Here is an 18,307-nt window from a genome sequence, read left to right as displayed (position 1 = left end):
ACGACTCCTCCACAATACCTTGTAGTTCCCCACTGCCATGATATTCTTAGCCGTATACTCTTTGTGGGAAGGGGATTCTGTGCTAGGTAGAGCACAATGCAACAAACTCTAATCTCATAGGTTATAATCACTCCTGCAGGTCAATTGGTCAATGACACTACACATAGAGAAAAAAGGTGGCAACCCCCTCAGTGACCTTAATTGGAATGAGATACTTTGTAAAGGTGCCCATACACACACCGATTTTCCCGGTGCGATGGTATGCGATGAGATGCGTGCTCCCTCTCCAAATCCAGCATGATTGAAACAGACCAATGCCCCTGCAAAAATTGCTCACTTCCTGTTGATAACTTTTAGCACACAAAGGAGTAATTAAATCAGTCAAGTGGCCTCTAGTGGTCAGTGGCAGTACTTCACCTCATAGAGGTAGTAGTTAGCTTTTCATATAGAGGTAGTAGTTAGCCTTTCATATATAGGTTACAATGTTTTAGTGATTTGTATTTAGCATCATTTGCCACAAGATGGTGCTGTTGGCTATACACTGTGTACTGCGAAGGAGATGTATGTTCTAAACCAGTGTTCTCAAACTTTATTCTGCTGTGACAGGCTGCAACGTGACATCCACATATGTAACGCAATAGTTTAAAGATCTAAAAATAAATGTAAATGAACCTTGTGCCCAATGTACGCACTCCTGTTTGTTTGTTTCATACCAGACAGCGCCCCCCCCCACACACACACACACACACACACATTTCCTGTTTTCATTACCCATTGTAGTGTCCCTACGTTAGGAATGCTCTTCTCTTCATTTCCTATTAGTTTCTCTTCTTACTGAGCCTGCGGCTGCATGCCGCGGCTCCGCTCTGTGACAAATGCCATGATGCTAAGATGACCACACTACTACCTGTCTGCTCCCAACCCCTCTCTGATTCTGCGGGAAGCCAGCAGGCAAATGTTACTTTGTATACAGTAGAACATTTGGGAGTGTGGGAAAGTGCCCTCTCCTCCCTTTCTCAGCTGGTTGGCTCTGATTGTTGTCCAGGAACACAGGGCAGACCAAGAAAGCACACTCTCATCCCCTTGCACTGCAAAGGACCTGTCCGCTCACTCACACCAGATATCTCCCACTCTGTGGTGTATTGAGGCTAGATGAATGAGGACACATCTGTACCAGTGACCAACTCACACTATAGGTCCATACACACTGGGCAATTTTGCACAGCTGTGAATGGATATTTAGCATAAAGGGGACCATTGAATGATTTCTCCAGCACTCGCAGAGGTAAGATACCTCTCTGGTGTCTTACTTCTGCAAGCGCCCTGTACGGGAAGTGGGCGCGCAGCTGATGTCAGCTGCCCGCCTCCCGCAACCGTGTCACCAGGCCATTTGCATGGGAACACCCATAAAACGCTGGGCGTTCCCATGGGCTCTGCCCCCCGCCGCTGCCCCATGTCCCCCGCTCGCACCAAGCGTCTGCACATGCGAATAAATGCGCAGACTGCAAAAATCTTCCCCCGTGCGAATGCCGACTAAATTTGAATAACCCCCTTTTTCCATATTATGAGCACCCGTTAGAGATAGGTCAGGTGCTTGTGAATCCGTATCCAGGTCTGCCTCAGCACTAGAACTGGTCCTTACTGTGCCCAGCATACCATACTGATAATCTGTTCTGGTATTATTTATTAGTTACATGAACAATCCTGACCCTATTTACTGACCAGGTGACAAGTTTGACTTTAGAAATCTTTTTCTTTGGCATAAATGCTGTCACTTCTTGCAATATCTACCTGCTGTTATACACTGTAAGCACAGCAACCCTGTGTACAGAACACTTCACAATTCCAATAAAACAGTAATTGCTGAACATTTCTCATGGGTCAAACCTGTTGATAGGATAAAGCTCCAAGTGAAAGTGAGCACAGAACAATACATGAGTGTGGTGGGTAGTGTCCCCCAAATAGAGTGTAAGGGAAACCATTTTCTGCATTTAGTAGGTTGAGCTGCACAAAGCAGGGCTTGGTTGGGCTGGATTGGGGGTGTCCTGCACCCGAGGTGTGAACCCCAGAGTGCGAAGGATGTGCCTAACAGAGGTGTGCTTGACAATGGTTTTGCAGGCCCATATCTATGCTAACAACCTCTTATATGAGATTTAATTGTAATATATATTGTAATTTTGAGTAGTAATGCTAATGATTGCTTTTATTCTATGAGGAGTAGTACAAGAGACACCTTGTAGGTGGGAGTCACCGGTGTTTGGTAGAAATGGAGACCGTTCCTGCTATTGCATGCACTTTGGGGGCGATTCACATTTGGTTTGCTAATGGACAAAACCATGTGCACTGATGTAACATGTGCAGAGCAGTCAGCTTGCAGTGGGAGTATTAATGCCGGTTCTAGGCGCGCTCTCCGGTGTGCCCACAGGTGTAGCCACAGTCCTTATACAGTATGCGTGTTATTTATAGTGCGATGTACAATTCAGTAGTTGTTGTAAAAATACAAATATATAATAAACATGCCTAACAAGTATTTAGCGCTGCTTTTAATAGAGTGCACATACACAAATACAGGTGCAGAATGCAATTACACACCAGCCTATAATTATGCTAATGTTGCAGCATAAATAAACAATTAGCTCTGATTGCTGCGTGCCTACCCGCGTGCGTTCTGCTCCGCAGATGATGACAGCTGTGGATTACAGGCGATGCCACGTCTCAGTAAGTTATGTATGGTCCTCAGGCACATCAGGAACTCTGCTGTTTAAGTGGGGGGGTTCAAACTAGTTAACAGAACGCAGTGTTCCCCACTTCAGAAGATTTCTCCACTTTAATAATTAATTGGTTCTGTATATGATGAGTTTGTAGTCTCTTAAATGCCTCTCATGTTTATTCCACAGTCAGTGTCTTTGCAGAAGGAGAACATGAGATAAAAGCTATTCTCCGCTATTAAGTAGACACTTTTGAACAGGCAGCGAGATGTGTAAATATGGCAAATGCATCTCATTAGGAGTCTTATTGGCCTCCGTTTTCCAAAGATATTAACCCCTAACCACTAATGTAGCAGAGAGAGAGCATTGCGGTTACAGAGTACAAGGTGTGAGAGCTGTTCTTTACAGTTCAGAAAAGCAGGAAACAATGAGTCACTTAGTGCAGGTTTCATGGAAATCCTGGCTGTAGAAGAGTGGTTTCATCCGATCATAGGGAGGCTTTCACACGTTCTTCCAAAATATTACTTAGCCAGAGTTCCTGTGTTATAAATATGCCTGCGGAATGCAGGAATAGGCTCATGTGTGACCGTAAAACATTACAGACTGACTGCGATCAGCTGTTAGAGTTGGCTGCATCAGCTCGGTGCCCCATCTCCCTGATAATCCTCGCTGCAAATTATACACTGCGAACAAATGTGTGATTGCTGCTGTGGGAGATTTACATAGTACTACTGAGGAGTCACACCAAGGTCAGATTAGATCTACCGGATTCCAGCTACTGGATCCAGTGAGGAAAATAGCAGTCACCACTGTTCTACTATGGTTCTCTCGCCGCCCCCTTGTTGGCAGCAGCTGCAGGCAATCATGGGGCACAACTATCCTGGCTCTGTCTCCAGCGGCAACAATGGCAGTGAAAGCACTAAGCAAAACTCTGGTGGATAAGTACAGTGGGCAGGGATCATAGGGTCAACTCCGTGAAGGTCGACAGGGCTTAGGTCAACACAAGCATTCAGTCGACAATAGGGAAGTCGAAAGACATAGGTGGACATGAGTTTTTCACTTTTTTGTCTCAACATGGACACCGTCTAAGTGTACCGAGTCCCCCGCATGATTAGCTGTGCTCCCCATGCTTCGGGCACGGTGCCTTGCTGCACTCAGAATACTATTGTATTATCCCACCACGCCGTAGTGAATGCTAGGGTATGAAATGCCGTCTGGCGGCACAGGTCGGCTAAAAAAATGTGAAAAACTAATGTCGACCTTTTCATTGTAAACCTTACGACTCTGTCGCTCTTCACCATGTCAACCAAAGGCCTGTCGAGCTTCATAGGGTCGACCTAGTGACCGTATCCCATTACAGTAGTGCCACCCACCAGTGACTGCAATATTACTGGTGGGTGACAATGTACACACATACACTTTCTCCACCAGGAGCAATAGGCATTCCATCTGCACCTGCCCACCGGGAACTTTAGGCCTGGGGGAGCCAACTCCAGTCCTCGAGAGCTACCCAAAGTTAACGTTTTCCAGATCTCCTCACAGAATCACAAGTGTAGTAATTGGCTCCACCTGTGGATCTTTTAAAATGTGTCTGTGAGTAATGAGTGCACCTGTGCAGCAGCTGGGCTGTCTGGAAAACGTGAACTGTTAGTAGCTCTCGAGGACTGGAGTTGGCTACCCCTGCCTTAAGCTAATGAAAGGGTCTGAATGAGAGAGGGCATATGCATGTGCCCACTTCTCTGGTTAAGAGCTGACTGGCATAGTTTGTCTATGAGTTTCGTGTAGTGACATGAATTCAGCACGTACTAAGGCCTTCCTTTGGCTCTCTTTATGTTTCCTTGCCTGACTTACCCTCATCTTCTCACTGCCAACAATGTCACCCAAGCACTGCTGATTTGGGCATTATGACTTCTGATGCAGCAATCTTTATAAAGCTTGTCCTTGTTCTACTATGTTTTGTACTATATGTCTGTTTTTTGAGTTCATACAGTTAAGGATGGACCCTTGTGCCATATAATAAAGGATAATAGTTATATGCTTTCCTTAGTCTAGTACTCTTGCCTTTTGAATTATACTTGGAGTATTATCCAGTTTTTTTCTATCACTCTTACAACTGGCTAAATGCAAACCTTTTGTTATAAATTATTTTAGTAAAATAAAATAATTTCATTTAGTATCACTTAAATGTATTCAAATTTTTGTAGTAAGCAGATCGCTTTTCCCGGGGTATTTTTGAGACAAAGGATTCCCACAAGAATTTCTGTCATTTTAAATCCGTTTATTTATTTGAAGCCTTATGTAACTTAATTTCTAAACAACTGTTGTTTAATCCTAGAACAATAACTTCCTGAAAGCACGTTTTGACGCCATGGAAACAGATTCCCTACAGACCTCTCACCCTATATCTACTGATGTGCAGTCTCCAGAGCAGATAGAGGAAATATTTGACGACCTTTCCTACATTAAGGTATTCACTTGTGCTTTGACATTTGTCTGAATTTAATGTTCAAAATGTTCCAGGAGGTGGCAGCAGGGTACAGTTATTCTGTGCAAAACTGCTCTCTTATGCTTTCCTGTTGGAATGATTTCTTATTTAAATAACCTAAAACTTTGCTTACTTGAATGCTCTGCTGTGCAAAAAAAAAAAAAGAAACGGTGTTTAAGATTATAATGTGGTCTTTTTTTTTATTTATGATTTTACACACTCATGTGTCCATAAAGGACTGCACTGACATAGTCATATGTAATTTGCTGGGGTTCTCCCTCTATAAGTCCTCAAGAATATTCTTCTTGCCACATAAAATAGCAAATCACTGTCCAGTCTTTATAAAGCATAACAATTTTTTAGTTGTTGCGTAGTACGATACATAAAACATTCATTTTCGCTGATTGTCTTCTTTTTAATTGTTAACCGTGGCTGAATATAATGTATGTGCATTTTATACACCGCAATTATTGTGTAAAGCTGTATATAATGTGTGTACGATTTATTTTCATAACCTTTTTTGGAACAATTTATTTTTTATAATAATAAACCGTAATAGTCACCAATGTATGCAGGGGTGTAATAGTACTTTGTGACCCCTTAGCACAATTTTGAAGGAGCCCCACCAAAACACATACTGTACATAGTGGTCCATCTTAAAAAATCATCTTTTACCATGACCACAACTTTGCAGTACCGGAAACGCCTCCTATTGTATCTAGTTTCACAGTTGGATGTAAAGTTTACACCAATCATCATTGTCAGATCACCGAGAAAGGGGGAAGTTGTGGTATGACACCCCTTGGTCTGTACCCTGCCATGATGGGCTGGGCCAATGAGCACAGGGCCTCCTTAACGCATGGGCTTACTGAGCACAATTCTAGCAACTTACGAGCAAGGGTTTGCTGGTGCCTCTGGTGTTTCCTGTGAGGCTAGTAGAGCTTGCTGCCCGGCTGCTTTGATTATGAATTACACAAAGTCGGAGATGCTGAGAAACATTCTCTACCGGCCTGCAGCCACACCGTTACTGGCTGTAAGCTAATGCTTGTTGCTGGATGGGTGATAACAGGTGGAGAGACACTGCAGGAAGTTATGATTTTTATAACTTTAGTAGGGCCCCAGTGCATTGCTTTGTCTGGGGCCCACAATGCCGTCAAGATGGCCCTGAATGAGCAAGACCCCTGTATTCCTATCACAGTATGCATTGAGTGGAGACTGTTACGAGGAAAGTCACTCTGGGTCTATACAACAGTATGAATTTAACATACAGTATACCCAAATACAATACAAATTAGAGATGGGCAAAACGGGTCACTAACGAGAGCTGGGATCCAGCAGACCAGTCCGTGAAAAGATTTGGAACTTTTGCACGAGTCGTCCGTTCGCTTTGAAAGAAGGTTTAATTTGATAATAACGAAGCATAATTTGTTTTACAATCATTTATTGCCATTTTTTTTTTTTGTAAACCATGAGCTGAACAAATAAGAACATACATGACCGAATAAAACACTGATCGATGGCTGGGTGCAGAATCGCCATCGATGGCAACCATCAATGGCGTCTGCACCGATGGCCATCCCTAGCAGCAGCAGCCTTGTTATTCTTTCTTTCACTTGCAGTCGCAGCACTGTACTCAGTCTCCAGAGTTAGTACATCTCAGCTGCCACAGGTGGCAGTGCTGAGCTCAGGCAAATGCATTGTAATTAATAACGAAACTGAAAGTAAAAGAACGACTGTTCACCTTTTTGGGATCAGCGGCTCCCTCAGGCTTTTATGGGATCCATCCAAAAGACCCGCTTAGTTTGCGAACGACCCAACTCAATGTCATTGATTGAATGATTGTCATACTATACACAAAGCATCCCAAAGACCTAGTAACTGCCATACAATATATAGAGCATCCCAATGAACAGTATACAGTGCAGAGCATTCCTTGGCTGCCAAAAGACAGCATACAGTATGTACAACAACATCAATTCCACGGCCTTTCATTTCATCCATGCTTTTTATTACATCTTTATGGCAGATAATAACATTTTGCTTTTTGTTGTTTTCTTATAAACCCAGATTTACTAGCCAATAAAAGAAAACTTAGAGCAACTCAGCGCACATTTCAAGGAAGACCGTTTGTGCTTTATATCTTTAGTGCCAGTATAGCAGTATACCAACTTTACTTACTTAAACCAACAGAATAACATTTGGAATACATAAAGATTTCCTTGTCAACAGTAATCCAAGAGGGACATAAATGCTGCACGTCACCTTCTCATTCTGTCAATGCTTTGAAGAATGGACGAGGGGGCAAATAAAATGAATGAAAGAGGATGCATGCCAGGATGGGGAATGCAGAGAAAACTGCACGCGGATGTGAGGGTAGGGGGTCCAACAGAGGTAGTAGAGGCTGTGCACTTTTATATGGAGAATTACCTTCGCCTGCTTGCTGGTTTTGTTTGTATTGGTGTATTGAAGATTCCCAGGTACACAACCCTGTATTTGGGGGTGGTCTGGGAGAGCGGACTGAGAGACATGCACCTTATGACCTAAAGTTTCAAAATGGAGAGTTATAAGCAACCAGCCAATAGGCTCCTACCTGTCATTTTGCAAACCCAGCCTCTAACATTGCAGTTAGGAGCTGATTGTTTATCACTCTCCATTTTGTCAATTTTTGAATCTTACTACATCTGGCCCTTATTCCTACTCTGAAGCTGGGAACAGGTGTGGTGGGATAACAAGACTGGCCCCTTAAGCCTTCAGGTCCAATATGCATTGCACCCCTTGCACTCACCATGTTACACCACTGATCATTTGAGCAGAACTGTGTTCTTGGGTCTTCTGGTTGCATTCATAATCCAAATTTCCATAGACGCTATGTAAACTTCACTCTATGGATCAGAATCAACTATTTTCCAAATTAAATTTATATTTTGAGTCATGTAGCGTCCTTTCTTAAAATCTAATACAGAGGTGCTGCTGTGTGACAAAACAGTATGTTATAAATAAAGGAGCATTTTAATTACATGATTGGGAAAGTCTGCAGCCTGCATTGTGCAATGGATTAAATACAAGTCATTTTATTGTGCATAGATTGGTATATGGCTGTATACGCTTCATGTTCTCTATTTTGTAGGGTGCTTCTATTCTACTAATGCTGAAAGAGTATCTCACAGAAGAAGTCTTCCATAACTGTATCGCAAAGTATTTGCAAGATCATCAGTATGGATCAACAAAAAGCGATGGATTGTGGGACAGTATGAATCTGGTATATACATCTTTCTACTAGTAGCATTTTTAGTTTTATGGCCTCAAGTGTGTGATTTCTGTACATCCTGTTTTCTTGTTTTTATTTAAGTCTGCATCCAAATAGAATACCCACATTTCTGTAGGAGAGCACATGTGTTAAAGCTTGCAGGACCAGAGTCTGGGATAGGGGTAGGGGCTCCCCAAAACGTTTAAAGTGGTCAAATGGAAACTCCTGAGGACAGATTTTATTATATGAAAACCTCTGTACATCATGCAACATTATACAACAGATAAAATACAGGGACTGCAACTTCTTGCTGCTCAGTAATAAATATGCTCCAATACGCAATACATTTTAGGGTCTACAAACTTGTATGTGTACACTTAAAATAACACATTTTTTGGGGAGAAATTACTGGGGGTATTCAATCTGGGATCACGGCTGTCGATCCCCGCTGACAGCCGTGATCCAGGCCCGTTTGTGGTCAGATCGACCGCAGAACGACAGGCGGGATTCAATGTCCCGCCTGCCGCTCGATGCAAAGGGAGCGTGGCCGCGAAAACAGCCGTGGATTGTCGATCTGCGGCCCGGATAACGACAATCCACGGCCGTTATCGGCAGAACGGCTGACAGCTTCTGAAGTCGGGCCCGTTCTGCCGTGATCCCGCATCAATGCTGTCGTTAATGACAGCATTGAATAGGGAGCTGCCGCTATTTCCCACATCGGAAATAGCGGCAGCAGATTGAATACCCCCCTACAACTGGGAGTAGCACGATTCTGAAATCCATGTTATCTTTCTTAAAGTAATTTCCTCTTCCATCCTGAAGCTGGCCTTCGTAGCGCTAAGGATGCACTTAATCGAAGATTACATCTTGCAGGAGAGTTTTAGTTCCTTAGTATTACACAATCTGAATACTGATTTCAATGCATTTCTAACATGCTAAATGTACATACATGATCTTCCCAACCTTCTATCGTAATATGCAATTTAGGTTTCCTCGCACTCCAAAATTAAAAATCCTCCACTGTACTGACTTGGTTATCAATCTCCTTAAGCAAATAGAACTTTAGACCCAGCATTAGCGCATGTAATTAATCCCAACTCCCTGCTTGCTTGTACTATTACAGTGCTGAGGTTCTGACTGTGTAATGTGATTAAGGAAAGTATTCCATATGATGTATGTATAGAAGTCCTAATGTGTGAGGCACTGTACAGAAAGAGAACCTGACCGTCGCTCTGTGCACTTAATTATCGTGTACATCGATTTAATTTCTTTTTTTTTGTTATGTTATTCATGAGCAGCGCAGAATTCAGGAAATAAGTTGATTAAAAGGGTTCACGGACAGTTTACAGAATTATTTCTAACAATAAACATATTATTCCAAGAGATCTCCGAAAAGCATTCTTCTCGTTTTGTCAGATACTATAAAGAAGTACAGAGATAATTAGAGGTGATGTCCTTTGGGCCAGTCATTTCTAACCGAGCAATCATATTTACTGTACATGTTGTCATTTATGACGGTAGACCAACATTTCACTCTAGGTCACCAAATCCGCTCCAGATGTGAAAAACATGATGAAGTCCTGGACTCAGCAGGCTGGATATCCTCTGGTAACTGTTGTAAAGAAAGGAAAGGAGGTGACGGTTAGTCAGCAACGATTCCTACGGACTATAAATCTAGGCAGTGCAAATGTGAACTCCAGGTGGGTTGTTTTGGTGTGTGCTAATGGAAATTTTCAAGTTTTCCTTGTTTTAGTATTAGATATATATCTGCCAATCTTTCCATAAAAATACATTGGTGCGTGCTTGGGGGGAAGGATGTGGAGCTGCGTGCTTTTGTGTCGGGATGGCAAAGTGCCTACAGGTGTTTTTATGCGAAATACTGGGCCGATAGACACTTCAAGCCCAGAGACGCAATACAATGTACATGGGTCAGGGTATGGCATTTATTAAGAAAAGTTTGCACGTTACAGTGCTTGGAAAAGTTAAACTTTCTTTTGGCAAGGATCACAGTAGCTGGTCCTTGGTTGGGGATAAATTGAGACATTTATTGTTCTTGCTACTTATTAAAAATCCATTTATGTGTACTTGCCTTCAGGGCTGCCATCAGTAATTTTAGAACCTGGGATCACTAGAATGGGCGGAGCCCACTAACCCTTTTGTTTACCATGCGGCAGGACATAAGTTGGGTCCCTAGACTTGACCACTGTGTGCCAGGACCGCGGCAGCAGCACAGGGAAATTGCCCAGAGCAGGCAGCCGAAGAGGCACAGTGCCAGCAGCATTTCAGATTTGGAGTCAGCCTCAAGCCAATCGGAGTGCATGGACTGGCAGCCAATCCAGGAGCTGCTGGTGCACAATCTCCAATTGACTTATTGCAAGCACCAAGTTCATAATACCACTTGTACCTCTATGGCTGCCTGCAGTATATGAAAATCTATATCGCAGTCACCCCTGATATCATCCATGATCAACCAATTCAATTATAACATTTAAGCTGTGTACACATGGATCAATTTTGCCGATCGGTTTGACTATATAGTCAAAATCGAGCAGCAAGTTAGACAAAATCGCACCGTGTTCAGCCACATGTGATCCTGATGCGCGGCCCACGGTGTCAGTATCACATGGCTAATGGTGTGTACACACTTGTACAATGTGCATGAGATTTTGACTATATAGTCAAAATCTCATCTGGATTGCATGCAGATCGCATGGGTTTTAACCCTTGCGATCCCGATATCGCAGCCAGAAAGTCTTGGCTGCATAGACTATATAGTGCAGATCTGCACTATATAGTCTAAATTGTGTATATACAGTCTAAATTGTAAGTGTGTACACACCTTAACTATCAGGCAAGTCTATCTTGACTATGTCATCTGTAGAATGTATTTGGCTTAGGGCCAGATTGCTAGATCACGTAAATCTGAGGTGCATATAGCCAAAATTGGCCATTAGCTTGAATCTCACGGTGTGTACACACCATTACACTCTTCACACCAGGTTACAGTATCATTCCCAAATCTCCAATTAATGTTCTATGTTGCTCACCGACTTTTCATTGCATGAACTTGATGGTGTCTTGTGTGTGTGTGTGTGTCCCAATACACAAGCCCACACACTCTATCCCTACCCCATATACTGTACAGTAGCATACTAATATCGTAATAGACATGCTAATTGTGGAATAGATATGATACAATTCTAAACTTGTTAGTATTGATCAATGCCAAAGAGCAGTGAATTATGGGAATGTACAGAACATATCAGTGGGTACTCCATCACATGGTATGTAAATGTACTTAGAAGCAATGACTGTCTCCCACTTACAAACCATAACGAAGCATGCATTCCTGTTCTGGCTTAGAATGTATGGAATACAGTGGATTTGGTATTTGTACCAACTATGGGCCAGGGGCACTAAGCTTCAAAAACTAATAAAGTGGAGACTGATAAACTACCAGCCAATCAGTTTCTACCTGCCATGTTACAGTCTGGGATCGAAAGATGACAGGTAGGAGCTGATTGGCTGGTTGTTTCTCTCACCACTGTATCAATTTATGAAGCATAGTGCATCTGGATGGATGGATAGATAGATAGATAGATAGATAGATAGATAGATAGATAGATAGATAGATAGATAGATAGATAGATAGATAGATAGATAGTCCAGAAATATCGGCAGTCTCTCCAAACGACCAAAAGCTCCGGGTGCCTCTCTGTATATGCAATGTGTAGACCCCAGAAGATTGATGGCACTCTCGGATAATGACATACTCAGACTCCCAACTATCCCTTGATGTTTGATATTTAGGTGTAATCCATACTAATAATGTTGTGGGTATTTTTTAGCACGGTGTGGAATTTGCCTCTGTCTTATACCTTTGGACCTTGCAGTGCTCCCTCATGTGACTCAGTCTTCTTACTCAACAAGACACAGGGTAAGTAATGCATTAGTTACTGTAGTACTGTCATCATTTTTTTTTTTTGCAATGCACAGTAATAATACAAGTAACTGATTATTATTATTATTATTATTATTATTATAGTATTTCCATTTTTATCCTATTTCTGTTATTATTCTATTATTCCTATTTATCACCAATTATGTGGTTTTTGCAAGTTTTAGATACTGAAGCACACTGAGGGGTATTTTCTAAAGGTCACCCAATGAAGGACAAAAGAGCTTATTAGTACCCGCCAGCCGCTCTCTCTGTAATCTGCTGCCATCCGCTGCTCCCTGAATTACCCCACAGTCTCATCTGAATTTATAGAGAAGGATATAAATGCCTACATTGTTAGCCATGAATGTCACACCCTCTTTCTGAGCAACTCATGGCTTGTACTAATAAATGACTCTAACCATGAAAATGTAAACCGTGTCTGCACATAAATAAGCTTCCAGTTGTCCAATCGCACAGTATCACATTTGTGAGCATTGTAGTAGAAAGGTCTTTTAACAAACTGTCTTTTCAGTGATTGGTTTTTACACCCCAAATCTGCTGATAAATGTGACAAACTGAGTGTATAGGGGATAAAATAAGATCTAAATAGGATTTAAACTGCCAACACAGTTATACATTTATTTCAAAGGACAGATCTGTGCTATATGGGATTCAGTCAATATCCCGGTACTCAGCATGCCGGCGGTAAGTATAGGGATTAGGGTTAAGCACTAGGGGGAGTATTAGAGGCTGTTGGAGTGGATAGTTAGGGTTAGGCTGCAGAAGGCGTGGGTTAGGATTAGGGTTACCCTACTTAACAAAATCCGACGGTTTCATGACTATTGACAAGCTGACTGCCAGGATATAATCCCAACCCAATTACTTTGCCATGTGTTAGCCCTGGTGCATGCTGCGGCTTATCCAAGTTTGTGTTTCACCAGATTTCGATGAATTTGTATGTATTAATTTTTCTGCGCGATCTAATCGGATAGCTTGAAAAAACAACTTTGAAGAAACATCGGGAAAAATAGCAAACACCCATGTTTTTTTTTTTTTTACAGAAAACATCCGGGGTTTTTTTGCTCTCAATGTTTCCACCTAGTGGTAACTGTAAGATCTGAAATGTGATGGCTTTTGTGGTGCGCTGTTATATACCCTCAGAAACCATCTTCTTTATGTGTTCTCTGTAGATTCATTTGTGCTCCCAAGTGAGACATCATGGATAAAGTTTAATGTAAAGATGACCGGATACTATATGGTGGATTATGGTACTGACGGCTGGGACACGCTTATTAATCAGCTCCGGAATGATCACTCTGTGCTAGCTGCCAGTGACCGAGCGAGCCTCATCCATGACATATTTGTGCTTTCTGGGTACATTTTGTAAAATTATTATTTTCATTTGTCTTCATTTTCACTTTTCTTCCATTCATTTGTGTCACTGTAACGCAGGCAGTTTTTATGTAATATATATGTATGTTTCACTTTAAGATAAGGAATGATTTATTGCCTGTCTGTTCATGTAGTTTCTGCTCTCTCCTCACTGCCAGCAATATGTTTCATTGCTTATTGGAATGTTGTTTGTATTTCATACTGGACAGGAAATATTCGCTGACCTCAGACTTGCTCTGGATGTTTCAGCATGCAGCTGATTTATTGACATTACTAAGTGAATAATCTCTGCATCTTGCGGTTTTGCTGTGTACACATCTGGACCGAGATTCAGATTCACATCACTTACTGCTTCTTGGGAACCTACCCTGTCCCATAGGGCAGTCAAAATATTGTCATTATATCCATTTTAAACATTGTTAATGGATATAATTGCAACACGAACAGTACAGAATATAGACCATCATTGTTAAAAGTCCGCAATACAGCAAATACTGGGAAGGATGTAATGAAGTCCGAGTTCTACAGCCATGCGGAATGCCAGCCGGACTCAGAATTATTTACATCCGGCCCACTGTGTTTGCGCCTTTCCAGTGCCAAATTATTCAGCCAATCCATTTACTGGAAGCCATTGACCTATCTGAGTTTACATTTGAATACTGTACACTAAGCTTCAAAAGTGATTAAATGGAGAGTGATAAACAGCTAGCCAATCAGCTCCTACCTGCATTGTCACAGACTGTGTTTGAAAAATGACAGGTAGGATGTGATTGGCTAGCTGTTTTTCACTATCCATTTTATCACTTTTTTTTTTTTTCAATAAACTTTTTTATTGAGACATTGCTTACTTTATATCAAACATTGTCAAATATATTCGAGAGTGTATAATGTACAAAGGTTACATGAGCATATCATTGTAGTACATAGTCCATTAAAAGTTGAGTCCAATCGTACATATCACAAGAATAGCATTGAGTAAAGATTAGTGCATACCCTCCAACATGACCCATAGAAACATAGAATTTGACGGCAGATAAGAACCACTTGGCCCATCTAGTCTGCCCCCTTTTTTAAACATGTTACCTCAAACCATATTTGATCCTTATTTTTTTGTAAGGATATCAATATGCTTATCCCAAGCATGTTTAAGTTGTACTACTGTATTTGCGTCTACCACCTCTGTTGGGAGGCTATTCCACTTATCTACTACTCTTTCTGTGAAAAAATTCTTCCTCGCATTTCCCCTGAATCTTCCTCCCTCTAGTTTCAGTGCATGTCCTCGTGTTCTGTTGCTCCTCTTCCTGTGAAGAATGTCTCCCACCTGTACCTTGTTAAAGCCCTTGATATATTTGAAAGTTTCTATCATGTCCCCCCTTTCCCTTCTCTGCTCTAAAGTATACATATTAAGATCTTTTAGTCTTTCCTGGTACGTTTTGTGATGTAGGCCATGCACCATTTTAGTTGCTCTTCTTTGTACAGTCTCTAATGTATTTATATCCTTCTGGAGATATGGCCTTCAGAACTGAACACAATACTCTAGGTGAGGTCGTACCAATGACCTATACAGTGGCATTATTACTTCTTTCTTTCTACTGCTGATACCTCTCCCAATGCAACCAAGCATCTGACTTGCCTTCTTCATTGCTTTGTTACATTGCCTACCTGCTTTTAAGTCCCCTGAAATAGTGACACCTAGATCCCTCTCTTCCTCAGTAGTTTCCATTATAGTGCCATTTATACTATATTGAATCTTTGGATTTCTGAGACCCAAGTGCATGATTTTGCATTTTTTGGCATTAAACTGTAGTTGCCATTCTCTTGACCATTTCTCTAATCTGCCTAGATCCTCAATCATTTGTTTTACCCCTCCTAGTGTGTCTACCCTGTTGCATACCTTTGTGTCATCTGCAAAAAGGCACATTTTACCCTCAATTCCATTTGCAATATCACCAATAAAGATATTAAAAAGCACCGGTCCAAGTACAGATCCCTGGGGTACTCCACTTGTAACCTTTCCCTCCTTTGACTGTACTCCGTTTACTACAACTCTCTGTTTTCTGTCCTGCAACCACGCTCTTATCCATTCAACTATCTTAGAATCCAATCCCAAGCTTTCAAGTTTATTTAACAGTCTGCGATGTGGGACAGTGTCAAAAGCTTTACTAAAGTCTAGATAAGCTACATCTACAGCCCCACCCTGATCTATTACTTTAGTCACCCAGTCAAAAAAGTCAATAAGATTTGTTTGACATTATCTTCCCCCAGTAAACCCATGCTGTTTTGGATCCTGTAGATTGCTGGTTTTGAGATATTCTACAACTCTTTGTTTTAAGAGTGTTTCCATCAATTTCCCTACTACTGATGTAAGGCTCACTGGTCGATAGTTGCTTACCTCTTCCTTGCTTCCACTTTTGTGCAGTGGGACTACATTCGCTGTTTTCCAGTCCTCTGGGATTACTCCAGTAGCTAGTGACTGGTTGAATAATTCTGTTATTGGTTTTACCAGCTCCCCTTTAAGCTCTTTTAGTATCCTTGGATGTATCCCATCTGGCCCCATTGATTTATCCACTTTCAGTTTTAAGAGTTCTGTGAGGACTTTCTCCTCTGTAAATGTACTTGTCTCTCCCTCAGTTTTCTGACTATACTTGCAACTTAACTGTGGCCCCTTCCCCTCTCTTTCAGCAGTGAATACTGAGCAGAAATCATTATTAATATTATCTGCTATTACGTTGTCCCCCTCAAGAAAACTTCCACTCTCTGTCTTCAGTCTAATTATTCCACTTTTTGTTTTTCTCCTTTCACTTATATACCTAAAAAAGTTTTCCCCCCTTTACCCACTGACTGGGCCATTTTCTCTTCAGCCTGTGCTTTTGCACATCTGATTACCTTCTTAGCCTCCTTCTGTCTAACAAGATACACCTCTTTGTCCTCATTCTTCTGCGTCTGCTTAAATTTCTTAAAGGCCAACTTTTTTGCTTTCACAATACTTGCTACTTCTTTTGCAAACCACAATGGCTTTCTTTTTCTTGTGTTTTTCCTAACTCTTTTGACACAAAGTTCTGTTGCTTTTAGAATTGCACTTTTTCCCACTTATCCTGCACTCCTAGCAAGTTCTTCCACTCTGCCAAAGAATCCCTTACAGAGTTTCCCATCTCTACAAAATCAGCCTTCCTAAAATCTAACACCTTTGTTTTTGTGTGCGATGAGTCAGTCTCTGTCTTTATTTTGAACCATACTGCTTGATGGTCACTGGATCCCAGATTTTCACCCACATTTATGTCAGATATTCTGTCACCATTTGTAAGTATTAAGTCTAATATTGCGTCCTTACGAGTGGGCTCCCTCACCAATTGCTGGAGGGATGCTCCTTGCAAGGAATTCAGCATGTCCCTACTTCTGGTGGAACTTGCAACAGGCAGCTCCCAGTTTACATCAGGTAGATTAAAGTCTCCCATGATTATCACCTCTCCTTTTAATGCCATTTTATTGATGTCCTGCAATAGGCTCTTGTCTAGTTCCTCTTCCTGACCTGGTGGTCTGTAGATCACCCCTATACGAAGAATCGCCTTCTCCCCTGTTTCTATGGTCACCCAAAGGGCCTCTGTTTTTTCTTCAATACTTTGTATTAAGGTAGCATTATGTACAAAATGCTCTGTTTCTGGACTTCCCTGCCAGTGGCAGTTACAGAGGTTTGACTCCAGCACAGTTCAAAATTCAAAGAGGGGGGTCACATCAACTGCCAGTGCGTCCAGGACAGTGATGTTTGGAGTGGCATTAGGTGTGGCTCCCCTTTTTGAATATTGGACTGTGCTGCAGCCCCACCTCTCCAATTGCCACTGGCAGGGAAGTCCAGGAACAGCATTTTGTACCTAAGGGAATGGGTCATGTTGGAGGGTATGTTAGTGGTTGATGCAAGGAAACATTCAGTCCAGGGGGACAGGAGGTTCTCGAGCAGCTATCCTAGTAAGATACCATGTACTGTAGTTGATTTTAAGAGTCCCATAATAGAAGGACTTTTTCCACACGTTTACCTCTATCAACAATTGCATCCACCCAATCCATCCTAAATAGGTAGTGACATTTGGTTAGGAATAAGGGAAATTGTGGAGGGGTGGGGTCTATCCAGCCTTGAAAGATGGTTTTTCTGCCCATTTTATCACTTTTGAAGCTAAGTGCATCTGGCCCTTTGTGAGAAGTATTGTAAATACATTGGATGGTGCTCATGATGCCCTAGAGGGCCCCAGTAGTATAACTAGTACTAAAGTGATGATGCATAAATAATGACACCTCTATGACACCTACTGGTTCTCAAACTCAGTCCTTGGGACCCCACACAGTGCATGTTTTGCAGGTCTCCTCACAGAATCACAAGTGAAATAATTAGTTTCACCTGTGGATCTTTTAAAATGTGTCAATGAGCAATGACTGCACCTGTGCACCTGCCGGATGACCTGGAAAATGTGAACTGAGTGGGGTCCTGAGGACCGAGTTTGAGAACCCCTGTAGTAGCAGATATTAGCTGTGTACTGTAGGAC

At 41.8% G+C, this 18,307-nt stretch overlaps 1 protein-coding gene across 1 annotated transcript in view; it reads left to right on the top strand.

Moving 5' to 3' along the window:
* LNPEP (leucyl and cystinyl aminopeptidase) overlaps nucleotides 1-18,307 on the top strand; it is a 93,012-nt gene that overhangs the window by 49,781 nt on the left and 24,924 nt on the right. Inside the window, exons 8-12 of the mRNA XM_083151744.1 lie at nucleotides 5,044-5,175; nucleotides 8,321-8,452; nucleotides 9,980-10,140; nucleotides 12,289-12,377; nucleotides 13,571-13,754. Of these exons, the coding sequence (XP_083007870.1) occupies nucleotides 5,044-5,175; nucleotides 8,321-8,452; nucleotides 9,980-10,140; nucleotides 12,289-12,377; nucleotides 13,571-13,754 (698 nt within the window). The remainder of the gene's footprint in view (nucleotides 1-5,043; nucleotides 5,176-8,320; nucleotides 8,453-9,979; nucleotides 10,141-12,288; nucleotides 12,378-13,570; nucleotides 13,755-18,307) is intronic.

This window comes from Crinia signifera, chromosome 1 (assembly GCF_055691185.1).
Source record: "Crinia signifera chromosome 1, ASM5569118v1, whole genome shotgun sequence".
NCBI classification, from domain to species: Eukaryota; Metazoa; Chordata; class Amphibia; order Anura; family Myobatrachidae; genus Crinia; species Crinia signifera.
The sequence above is the reverse complement of the archived record's forward strand: the minus strand, read 5'-3'. Positions and strand labels throughout refer to the sequence as shown.